The sequence below is a fragment of the Salvia splendens genome, chromosome 16, assembly GCF_004379255.2.
Source record: "Salvia splendens isolate huo1 chromosome 16, SspV2, whole genome shotgun sequence".
Taxonomy (NCBI): Eukaryota; Viridiplantae; Streptophyta; class Magnoliopsida; order Lamiales; family Lamiaceae; genus Salvia; species Salvia splendens.
Genome location: NC_056047.1, coordinates 24,126,003 through 24,139,046, shown reverse-complemented (window position 1 = coordinate 24,139,046; position 13,044 = coordinate 24,126,003). Strand labels below are relative to the sequence as shown.

General features: G+C 44.5%; 1 protein-coding gene across 1 annotated transcript; it reads left to right on the top strand.

The window, feature by feature from the left end:
- The first annotated feature begins 10,229 nt into the window (after positions 1–10,229).
- Positions 10,230–11,961, top strand: LOC121770393. Its single transcript, XM_042167128.1, has 2 exons — positions 10,230–11,298; positions 11,375–11,961. Exons 1-2 carry the CDS (start codon positions 10,230–10,232, stop codon positions 11,959–11,961), a joined length of 1,656 nt encoding a protein of 551 aa, XP_042023062.1.
- Positions 11,962–13,044: the final 1,083 nt, after the last annotated feature.

Genomic DNA, 13,044 nt, shown 5'->3' with positions numbered 1-13,044 from the left:
TCGTCACCTGTAATAATCATGTCATCAACATATATGATTAAACATGTGATCTTATCACCCTGCTTCTTAAAAAATAGCGTATGGTCTGAATTGCTCTGTGTATATCCATAGCTAATCATTGCCCCAGCAAACTTCCCAAACCATACTCTTGGAGATTGCTTCAATCCATACAAGGTCTTCCTCAATCGGCACCCTTCACCTGCTTTAAAATCTGTTGCAAAACCTGGGGGTGCCTCCATGTAAACTTCTTCTTCCTTCTTCAACTCTCCATGTAGGAAGGCATTCGTCACATTAAACTGGTGTAATGGCCAGTCTCTATTAGCAGCAATGGATAACAACACCCGAATAGTGTTCATCTTAGCTATTGGAGAGAAGGTCTCAGAATAGTCAACTCCATATGTCTGAGTATAGCCTTTTGCGACAAGTCGTGCCTTGTACCTTTCTATCGAGCCATCAGGTCTTCTTTTGATAGTGAAGACCCATCGACAACCCACTGGTCGCTTCCCTTCTGGTAGAGCACATTTCTCCCATGTGTGGTTTCGAATCAGTGCATCAATCTCTTTCTTCATTGCTTCCCTCCAATGCTTGTATTTCATAGCTTCTTCCCATGTCTGTGGTATTTCTTCTTCCTCATATAGTGCATTCTCGAAAGCCCGAGCCATCTTTGATAAATGGCCTTTGGCTAGGTTCACAACAGAGTACCGCTTTTTCCTGTCAATCCTCTCTGGTGTATACCTTTTGGGTGGAACTCCTCTGTTTGACCTTGGTGGAAGTATGTACCTCCCAGTGTCAGGGTCAACTCCTTCGACCTCGACTTCCTCAATTTCCCTTTCTTCGGTCTCAATTGAATTTTCTTCTGCACTTACAGTGTTAGCCAAACAATTATCTGTATCCACAGGATTACTTACATTGGATAACCTTAACGGAGAAATATTTGAGGCGATGCCACCTTCTACGATGGACTCTACCACATCAGAGACTTGCTCAGCGGAATTGCTTACTGTTTTCTCTAATAGATCCGCATCAGGATTGCTTGGCGTTGGCAGTGGCATTGAGATCCATCTTAGCGGGTCCGTATCATTGTTATCCCTAACATTACTCTCCCCCTGACCGCTAAGATGGGTAAAGAAGTACTCAGTTTCAAGAAAGTTGCAGTTCATTGTAACAAACATGCGGTTGGACTTTGGATCGAAACACCTATACCCCTTTTGATTTACCCCATATCCTACAAAAACGCATTTGATAACGCATGGGGATAGTTTAGTTCTTTCATGTTTAGGAATGTGGACAAAAACAGAGCATCCGAAGACGCGAGGTTCAAGAGTCAAGGGCGGAGGAATTTTTGTGAAGGTGAACAAGACTTGTAGAGGAGTTTTGTGTTTGAGAATACTTGTGGGCAATCGGTTTAAGAGATAGGCTGAGGTGGCAATGGCTTCTGGCCAGAAGTGTTTCGGGGCTTTTGACTCTATAAGCACAGAACGAGTCATTTCGAGGAGAGATCGATTTTTCTTTTCTGCCACACCGTTTTGTTCGGGAGTATGAGCACATGTGGTTTGGTGTATAAGGCTTTTGTTTTGGAAGAATTGTTTCATGGTAGAATTAACGAACTCCCCCCCATTATCTGATCGAAGGACCTGGATGGTTTTGTGAAACTGAGTTTGGATAAGGTTATAGAAATGGGTAAAGTGTGACAAAACTTCAGATTTTTGTTTCATGAAATATATCCAGGTCATGCGAGTGCAATCATCCACAAAAACTAAGAAATATCGAAAACCTTACCCCCCAATAACTGGTGCGGGCCCCCAAACATCAGAGTGTACTAAGGCAAACGGGGTTTCAACACGAGTATTACTTAATGGGTAAGAGTTCCGATGACTTTTGGATAAAAGAAAGTTTCACAGTACATGTCATGCTTAGAAATAATACTAGGAAATAACAATTTTAGGTAACCGATAGATGGATGACCCAAGCGCCGATGCCAAAGCCAAGCTTTCCGGTCAGCTGATCCGTGAGTTAACATGGCAGTCCCTTTTTGAGCTATCTCATCCACATAGTAAAGCCCATCACGTTCAATGTCACGCCCAATTATCTCCCCGGTTCGGATATCCTGCAACAGACAAAATTGTGGCTGCATTAGTAACGTACAATTCAATTCCTTTGTGACATGACTAATGGATAATAACTTATGAGACATCGAAGGAATATATAGACAATTTGATAACTGCAAAGTTGGGGAAATGTTAACGGTTCCAGCCCCCTCAACCACTGTAAATTCCCCATTGGCAGTTTGGATATGAGATTTTAGAGGTTTCTGAAGGTTGGTAAGGTCTGAGGCATCATATGTTATGGTATTGGTTGCCCCACAGTCAAAAATCCATTTATCATTTTTCTCATGGCTATTAGATACTGCCCACACAACTCCAAGCTTCTTGAGAGGCTGAAATCGATTTTGGCAAATAGTTTGGGAAATTATGGAATTTTCAGGAGATTTGGGGGCTAATTGTGACTGAGAATTTTGGTGGGGTAAAACCTGCAATTTCCCAAAGATTTGGGGGCTTCCAATAAAAGAGCCCCCTAACCCTAATCTACCTGAATCGGGCGCCGCCTCTTCCCTCATCAATTCTTCACTCCAATCACGAATAACACTCCCACTTCCGCCGGTGACGAAGTTTGCTGCCCCGGTTGTGTTCACCGGCTGAGCAGCTTCATTTCCGGTCCTTCCTCCTGGCTGGACAGCACCGGCGGTTTGCGCGACCCCCTGCACGGCCTTGCCACCGTCGCCTCCAACTGCTACGGCGGCGTGCCCGCCACGGTTCCAGGGTGTTTGCGGTTGCGGCGGCTTGTCGTGCTTCTCTTCCCACCAATCTGGATACCCAATTAGTTCAAAGCATGAATCTTTTGTGTGTCTTTTCCGTTTGCAGTAGTAACACACCAATTTTGACTTGTCTTCTTCATCATTTTGCCGATTTCTGCCATTGCCGCCGCCGCGACCACCACCGTGGCTGCCGCGACCACCACCGTTGCTGCCGCGACCGCCACCCCGAGAGCTGCCGGTAGGGTTCTGCCACCCTCGGATGGCGAGGCCGGTTCCGATTCCATCCGTGGCAGCTGCTCCGCCGGTGTTTTCCTGTTGTAACACTCGGAGTCGTGTCTCCTCATGCTGAATCAGGTTGTACGCATAGTCGACGGAGGGAAGCGGGTCCATTTTCAGTATCTCCCTCTTGGTTGTTTCATATTTGCTATCAATTGCATATATAAACTGACATACTCTCTGATCTTGTATGAATTTGTTATGAATCTCCATATCCTCTGGACATTTCATTGGGTTCGTCTGTTTTTGATCAATTGAAATCCAGATCTCTCCCAACCGGCTCCATATTTCTTCTAATGAACTGATTCATTGTCTTAGTGTGGTTGCTTTGAACTGAAGGTCATACACATGGATTTTATCTCTTCCACTCCCATATGTGACGGCCAACGCATCCCAGATATGCTTCGCCGTCGGATGTTGTGAAACTCGACTAACCAGTCGAGGCTCGATGTTTTGTATTAACCAAGTGATCACACAGTGATCGGCTTGTTGCCACTGTGTAAAGGCTGGATCGGTTCGAGGTGGGGAAGGAGGCACTCCGGTGACGTGAGAGACCATTCCCCGACCACTTATTGCCGTCTTTATCAATACGGACCAAAGGGCGTAATTTTCTCCATTTAACTTGTTCCCACCAATGTGGAGGGGCTGCGTGTCGATTCTGAATGGCACGACAGTTGTTTCTGGTGGATTTGGTTGGTTCATCGCAAAACTATTGCGCATAAAATTGGCAAACTGCCGGGCAAATTCATCTGCCATAGATGAATCTGAGGTTTCGGTTACTATATAGTTGTCATTTGACATTTTGGCTTATGGTTACAGGTACAACAGAAAAAGGAAAAACAAAAAAAACGAGAAGGGGCCGAGAAAGGTATCAAGGACGATGATGATACCTTATCTGAGTCCAAACCCGCTCTGATACCAAGTTAAATGGTATAGACAACATATTTAGAGAAGAAAGCAATGGGAGAAGATAATTGTATTTGATTGAATGATGAAATGGTACTCAACACCCATATATTTATAGGGATGTTGGTGACCTTTGAGATCCTACAATAAATGTATATTCATGGAACTACACTATTATTGGAACATGCACATCTTCAATGCTTCTTGGAACTCTATTATTCTTTAATGCTTATTGATACTTCCCCTTTTCTCAACAGCGGCTGACCCGGAAGACGGCAAGGGCAGTGGCTGCCCGTGCGAGACAAAGGACAGCGACGGCGAGGCCACGAGGGCAGCCGCGTGACTCCACGAAACAGCAGCGCTATCCGTAAGCAGCACAGGCCGAGAGGGGGCTGCTCTCGCCCGAACCCGACAGACGGGGCAGCGCCGTGGGAGCTTCGATCAGTAGCAACGACTGACCCACCAAGAGGTGGCAGCGGCGCTGCCTCTGGAGAAGGAGGTAGGGAAGGAGACGATGAGAAATCGTGTGAGGGAACTCACTGCCGTGAATTCGGCGGAGCTGGGTTGTCGGAGTCGCCGGAAGAGATGACCGGTGGAATTGGAGATTGACGGAAATTTCGTTGGAGTGAGATAGCGCGACGGAGAGGAAACCGCCGCTGCTCTTCGCTCCAAATTGAAAGTGAGGAATGGAATCATAAGAGAGAGATAGAGGACTTAGCTTGAGCGTGGACTGCCGGCGTTGATCGAGATACGACGGAGCTCTGAATGCCTGGCTGTAGCAGCAGCGCGAAACGGCGGCGGCGGAAATGGCTGTTCCACCAAGGAGCGACGCCTTCTCCCCTGTCGGCGACTTCGTCGGATAAGAGAACTCGACGGAGGCGTTGCCTTCTTCTCCACATTAGAGATTTCTCATTTTGAAGGAAATTGGAAAGTGAGATAGAGAGGACAAGGGAGCGCCGGCGGATCTCCGGCGAGCTGAGTGAACGGCGGATCTCCGCCGAGAAAGGAGGAGAGGGGCGCCGCTGTTTTAACATCAATTAAGGATTCTCATTTTGGGGAAATTGGGAGAATGAATTGGGGATGTCCCGATGGGGGTGGGCCTATTCCATTACTCATGAGTGTGTTTAACCTTTGGGCCATATTTAATTGGTGTAGGTTGGCTATTAACTTAAAATAAATGGGAAGAGAAGTGAAGTTGGCCTGCTTTGGTTGGGCCACTTGATAAAAGAAAAGGAAGATGAATGAGGGTGAGTCACTGGTTTGGAATAACCGATAGATGGGAGTATGTTGGGCTATTTCCGTCTAATTTGTTGTGCTGTAATAATTGATCCTTGGGCCAAAATAATCAAAGAGCATAACCGATAGATGGGAGTATGTTGGGCTATTTCCGTCTAATTTGTTGTGCTGGAATAATTGATCCTTGGGCCAAAATAATCAAAGAGCATAACCGATAGATGGGAGTATGTTGGGCTATTTCCGTCTAATTTGTTGTGCTGGAATAATTGATCCTTGGGCCAAAATAATCAAAGAGCATAACCGATAGATGGGAGTATGTTGGGCTATTTCCGTCTAATTTGTTGTGCTGGAATAATTGATCCTTGGGCCAAAATAATCAAAGAGCATAACCGATAGATGGGAGTATGTTGGGCTATTTCCGTCTAATTTGTTGTGCTGGAATAATTGATCCTTGGGCCAAAATAATCAAAGAGCATAACCGATAGATGGGAGTATGTTGGGCTATTTCCGTCTAATTTGTTGTGCTGGAATAATTGATCCTTGGGCCAAAATAATCAAAGAGCGAGAAGAACAGTTGAGTATTACTAAGGAGCTTGGGCTGAAATTAATTTGGTCTTGTACTCGAATTCTAATTAAGTCATTGGGCCATGATTAATTAGGGGCATGCATTCTAATTAAAAGTTTAAGAATTTTCTTAAGTCTTGTTAGTAAGTTGTGTTGTTTTCAAAAATGTTATCTCTGCGAGTTAAGGTCGGAGTCAGGAAAAATCAAGTTAAAGAGTTTTAAGCAAATGAGGCGGACTTTCTATTTATGATACAGTTTTGTGAGAAGTATATTTTTTGGGGTTTCTGTTAAAGTTACAGTTTTTACGAGAAGTACTTTGTGGGCTTTATTTTAAAATTCAGAAAATAGCTTTAAAATATGTTTGCAGTTTGTATGAGAAGTATTTTTGTGTGCTTTCTATTTAAGGTATGATGTTAAGTGCGAGCTTGCTATTTTTATATGCAGCATTACGAAAAGTGCTATTTTCTTAATGTTATTATATGATGTTATGTGTTGCCTTATTGGTGCCTATGAAATGTAGCTTTGTTGATATGTGTTCGGCTTTGACCGATAGAAATGAGTTTTGTTCCAACTATGTTTACGAGAAAATGAAGTTTGAAAGTTATGTATTCGGCTTTTGATAAAAGAAAAATGAGTTTATTTTCAAAAATGTTTTATGAGGAAAATAAGGTTGCAAAGGTTATGTCAATCCATGTTTTGATTTGAACCTTGCCTATCTGATTGACTAGCAACGCGATGTCCCTACTAGACCAGGAGTATCCGTTTTGTGAATTCGAGTTTGTAAGTGGGATGAGCCCATATATTCCGGTTCACCAGGAGTTAGTGAATTCGGGTTTGTAAGTGGGATAAGCCCATACATTCCGGTTCACCACGAGTTTCATGAATTCTGTTCACTAGGAGGTTAGTGGGCTTGTGTTCCCCAGGAGTTAGTCAGATACGGTATATGTTCTAGGAAAAATAGATCGACAGATAGCTTTTGAAAAAGGAAAAAGAAAAGGAAAATGTTTTAGTGGTCTCGGATCTTTTAAGTAAAACCCCGAGTTCACTCAAGAGTGGCTTGACAAAACCCGTTCTTATGAAAATATATTTCGGCATGTGTCCACTGAGTACACCAAGTACTCAGCCCTGCATATGTTTTAAAAATGTGCAGGTTGAGCAGTGACAAATGAAGATCCTTCAATAGAATATTACTTGGATGCGTCGTGTCTCCATACATGATGTCATATGCTATTGACTCTTCCTCTGCTATGTAAAAGTCGAGTTACATTCTCTGTATCATGCACTCTGATATATATAGATTCGAGTTATTTCCGTTCAAGTTCAGTTGTGCCACATTTTCCCCCTTTCTTCCCTGCTTCTTTCATTCCCCCTATTCGCGATTAAATGGGCTTTCTATCCTTACAAAGTACGGTCATGACAGATTACATACATCAACATTCAAAAATATGAAATGACTCTAATAATAATAATAATAGGAGGAGGAGGAAGAGATGTTATAATAATAATGTTATAATAATAATAATAATAATAATAATAATAATGTATTGGAATATCTCAAGTTTTTCATATTTCATTTCATATTTTTGAAATGAAAGTAAGAAGCATAATAACGCAGATGAAAGTTTTCTCTATATTATTCTCTCTTATTTTACCTTCTCTCTACTTTAATTATTTTTTACGTCCTCCGTCCTTCAAAAATATACACTCTTTCCTTTTTAGTCCGTCCCACAAGAATATACACTTTCTAATTTTCTCTCTAATGAGGTGGGACTCATTCTCTACTAAAATACTTTATTTACTTTTTCTCTCTACCTCTCTCTTACTTTTCCATATTTTACATTAAAACACGTGCCGACCTCAAAGTGTATATTTTTTGGGGATGTAGGGAGTATTATTTTTCCAAAACAAGTACAGAAAATGAAATATGACAAATTTTCAGGGACGGAGGGAGTACTTCGTATAATGTGTAGTGTGCAGATGCAGTGAGTCCAGTTCTAGCTAAAAAAAGGTATAATGTCCATTATAGTGTCCTTAATTTTTTACTATTTTTCATATATGTCTATTATCACAATGTAATTTAATTATGCTGTGTAGTTACAATTAAATAAGGTTTGACGAATATAATGAATGCATTGCGTTGACAAACACGTATAGAGTATGTGGAAGGTTTATTTGTTTAATTTGAACCATTAAATGCTTCATACAAAATACAAATATAGATAGGAATGTAGTATAGTTGTATGGTTGATGTTGCTTTTCTCATATATAATTTTTAATTATAATTTCTTCTCCCCTCAAAGATTAAATAAAGATATAGTAAATGATACTCTCTCCGTCCCTGAAAATTTGTCACATTTCATTTTCTGCACTCGTTTTAGAAAAATGATACTCCCTCTGTTCCAACTAAGTTGAGTCACTTCTTTTTCGCACTCGTTTTGAAATTTTTTTAATAAATAGTTAAAGTTGATAGACAATAAAGTAAAAGTGAGAATAATGTAGATAAGACTCTTCTCTACATTATTATCGCTTTTACTTTATTATAGATCTACTTTAACTATTTATTACGATTTTTTCAAAATGAGTGAAAAAAAAGCAGTGACTCAACTTTCTTGGGACATAGGGAGTAATAAATAGCTAAAGTTTAGAGAAAATAAAGTAAGAGAAAGAATAACGTAGATGAGAGTCTTTCTCTACATTATTCTCTCTCTTATTTTACACTCTATCCACCTTAACTATTTATTACTATTATTTTTTCAAAACAAGTGCAAAAAATGAAATGTGACAAATTTTCAGAGGCGGGGGGAGTAATTAATAAGTTTGGATGATTCTGAATCGCCCTCTAGAAAAATCGAATATATGTGGGAAACAAAACCAACTGATAGAGAAACTCAAATTTTTAAATCCTGTTTATTGATATGGCTTATTTCATGCATTGACTTTTGGTTATAATCTCATAAATTGGTGGGATAATGCCCGAAATATGTTAGTTTAATGTGCAAGAGAGTCACTTGACCAAACAGAGGTGCAGACTAATCAAGCAGATGCGGATAAAGCGAAAATTGCAAAAATTCCGCCCAAATGATAAAAAGAAACATTTCAAGAGTGTTGGCGTTGCATGAAGTACAAAGAGGGGACAAGACCAGGAATACACTGTTGTTTCAAGGGTACAAACGTCAAACCATAGGAGAAACCCTAGGGATTGGAGCTCAAACCGTCCTATAAAAAGGATATCAACATGGAGAGAAGCGAAGGAGTTTTTGGGGAGAGGTCAACACCGAAAACATCAGAATCCGAGATTTCCATCCTTACTTTCGCTTCAGATCCATGGCGCTCTTTGCATCCTAGCTCAAGGAAGGTTGATGATACGAGCCTCCAACAGCCCGGGAGTAGCGACCCGCTGGACGATCCCGTGGCTGGCAACGCGACGAGGGAGTCGGAGACAGAAGAGAGGGAACAAAGGGAGCTACAGCAGCCACAGTCGATCGCGACGTCAAGGCCAACAAGAAATCGACGTCCTCCCGAGAGGCTTGGCGACTTCGTCGCCAAGTAGGCGTTTTATGTTTTAATTAATTAGTTTTGTTTTTATTTTTATCTCAGAGAATATTATTTTTGGTATTTACTTTACGTACGAGTCGAGCGTAATTATAAGCTCCGTTTCGGGTTTTCTTTGTTGATTCTTTCCCGAGATGACTAGGAAGTCGAATCAACCCTAGGGTCCTTAGATTATAAATAGGGCTTGTCATTCTCTTTTTTGGAACACAATAAAACTATCAATTTGCCCTATCTTCGAGACTTGCAATTCAAGAAATCCAAAACCCTAGCTGCCCGACGAGAAGCTCGCGCACAGCTCGGTTTTGATCGCCGCCGACCCTGATCAAGGGCGCCGGGAGTGTTTGAACGTAGTTGGGGGGAAGAGGACCCTTAACATCTGGTGCTTTCATCCGTGTACTCATGAATCGTTTCAATAATTATGGTAAATCTACATGGGGCGTTAATCGCCCGGATACGTTTCCTAATGGTGCGTCTCGACGACCGGACTTTAGCATCCGACGGAACGAGGTCTTCCAGCGCCATGATATCGATGACGAATTGGAGAGTCGCCCATCAGGGGATGCACATCGTGATGATCCCGTGAATAAGAAACTTGATCGTATACTAGACAAGATAGAAAGGTTTGATCAATGGAAGGACGCAGCGGATCGTCGCTTCGACCGTTTGGAGCCGGCGGCAGCACGGGACCAAGAACCATCCTTTGGGTTCGACGCAACGGGCGACGATGAATATGAGGAGTTCAGGAGGAGAAAATCGGGGGAGAGGGGTTACCGCCCACGAAACCCTAGTTTCGCCTATCAAGAAGGGGAGTCGGACATGAGGGGTCGCCGAGCCGAGAGATTCAGCGGGACCGCAGACTGGGACACTCCGGGGATGAGGTATGGTCGGCCCACGTTTGGGGGATGGCAACAGCGGTCAGACGCGCCGACGTCTTGTTGGGACCCCTCCCCAACGATATAACCCAACCGCGGCGGGGTCCGACAGGAATCCAGTGTCGATGAAGCCTCCAAGATTCGATGGGAGCGAGGCAACGAATTGGATTGCCCGGGTTCAATATTATTTTAATCACGTCATGATGCCAGATGCCCAGCGTCTTCACTATGCAGTTATGTTATTCGATCCACCGGCATCTGAATGGGTTTTTAATTATTGCGCGAACAACGAGTTCGTTACATGGCATGAATTTTTGGAGGATGTTCGTCACCGCTTCGACAGACAGAGCTTCAAAGATTACTTCGGATTGATTGCTAAGTTGACTCAAACCGGCTCAGTTCTAGAGTACCATGACACATTTGAGAAGTACTTAAACCGGGTCCACGGGGTCCCGGAAGCAAAACTTTATACCCTGTTTGTGGCGGGTCTGAAAGCGGATATTCGGGAGAGATTGACGTTACACCGGCCAACGTCTCTAGCGGCGGCCATGGCGTTAGCTTTGGAGATCGCTGATACACAGTCGGATCGCATCAATCCGCAACCCGTTACGACGTTCCAGCGCAGACAATGGTCGGGACGCGACATACGCCCCACTGTGACCCCACTGGGTACCCACCAGCCGTCGCCCATGGCCGCGGTGACGAGCACCACGACTGGACAGAAGAATCTGCCGAGGGAGCCACCGTGCCAGCCATTGATCCGCGTCTCCCAAGCCGAGCGTTCGGAACGTTCGAGGCTGGGCCTGTGTTGGCACTGCCCGGAAAAATGGGTGATAGGGCACGTGTGCAAACAGCGGATACTTTGTTACGCGGATGAGGATGAGGGCATGACGGCCGCCGAGGTTGGTGAGGTCCGAGAGGAGGAGACGTTGACGGACGTAGCGCATATTAACTCCCTTGACGGGGGCCGTCGCTCACGGCCGCTCAAGGTCGTGGGCCGAGTTAAAAACCGTGAAATTTCCATCCTGGTGGACACGGGCAGTGACAGAGACTTCCTGCACCCGGATATAGCCGAATGTCTACACCTACCGCTATCGCCCATTCGGCCGTTGCGGGTCTTCGTACCTCCATATTTTACCGATCCATGGTCCAGACGTGATATTGGGAATGGATTGGCTGGAGTCGCTGGGCAAAATTTCTGCAAATTTTGCAAACAAGACGTTGGAATTCGTCCACAATGGGGAACCGTTCACGTTGCAAGGTATCACGGTGCCACCACGACGTCTGAATGCGCATTCCATCATGACGCTCCATTCTGCCGCGAACGTGGGGGCTTGTTTTGAAATCGTCCTATTGGAACTTGAGACAGACACCGCGGGGTTAGAGACGTTTCCCGGGGACTTACCAGCAGGGATAGCCGGGGTATTGGAGAATTTCCGGGCAGTTTTCAGGGTGCCGACAGAGATGCCGCCGCCAAGGCAGTATGATCACAGGATACATCTGCAGCCAGGGTCCAAACCAGTAAATGCGAGGCCGTATCGATACCCGTATTTCCAGAAAAACGAGATAGAGCGGCAAGTCCGCGAGATGTTGGAGCAGGGGATTATTCAACGGAGCAATAGCCCTTTTTCGTCGCCTGTGCTACTGATACGAAAGAAAGACGGATCCTTTCGTTTCTGCATTGATTATCGGGCCTTGAACAATGCAACCAGACCACTTTCCGATCCCCACCGCGGATGAGCTATTTGATGAATTGGGGAAGGCAAGAGTTTTTTCTAAACTGGATTTGCGATCGGGCTATCACCAGATTCGAATGCATGAGGAGGATGTGTTCAAGACCGCCTTTCGTACTCACGACGGCCACTTCGAGTTCTTGGTAATGCCTTTCGGCCTTACGAACGCGCCATCCACATTCCAGGCCGCCATGAACTCCATATTCCAACCGATGCTCCGTAAGTTCGTCATTGTCTTTTTTGACGATATTTTGATCTACAGTCCATCCGTCCAAGATCACGAGACTCATATGGCGGCAGTGTTGACCGTTTTAAAAGAGCATGGTTTTTTCGTCAAGTTGTCCAAATGCTCATTTTTTTGTTCGACGGTGGAGTATTTGGGCCACCTTATTTCCGACGGCTCGCTCAAAGCGGACCATACTAAAATCGAGGCTATGACGGCATAGCCCGTTCCCCGAACGGTTAAGCAGCTCAGAGGATTTTTGGGGCTGACAGGGTACTACAGGAGGTTCATTGCTCGTTATGCCTTCATTGCCGCCCCGCTTACTGATCTCCTCAAGAAGGAGGCGTTCTGCTAGTCGGCCTCTGCGGACGAGGCTTTTGCAGAATTAAAGGCGGCAATGACTAGAGCGCCAGTACTCAGATTACCGGATTTTGAGAAGCCCTTTTGTGTGGAGACCGACGCCTCGGACTCTGGCATTGGGGCAGTGTTGTTACAAGATAACCACCCCATCGCTTTCTACAGCAAGAAATTGGGCCCGCGTCGACAAGTGGCCTCGACTTATCATAAGGAGTTATACGCGATCGTGGAGGCGGTTCAAAAGTGGCGCCAATATCTCCTGGGACGGGAATTTGTTATACGTAGTGACCAGAAGAGCTTGAAGGAGTTACTGCAGCAGGTGGTTCAAACCCCAGATCAACAGTTGTACGTGAGAAAACTCATGGGGTACAAATTTACTATCGAATACAAGAAAGGGAGCACTAACAGAGTGGCGGATGCCTTGTCTCGCCGGGAGGTGTCTCAAACGCCCGAGAATGCAGAGATGGCCGAGGAAATGGAAGCCGAGTCAGGCTACGCCGCCAGCCAGCA

Coding starts and splice junctions, on each gene's coding strand:
- LOC121770393 (XM_042167128.1), top strand. CDS start 10,230: ATGGTCGGCCCACGTTTGGGGGATGGCAACAGCGGTCAGACGCGCCGA. Junction 11,299..11,374: donor GCACCCGGATATAGCCGAAT/GTCTACACCTAC, acceptor TCCATGGTCCAG/ACGTGATATTGGGAATGGAT.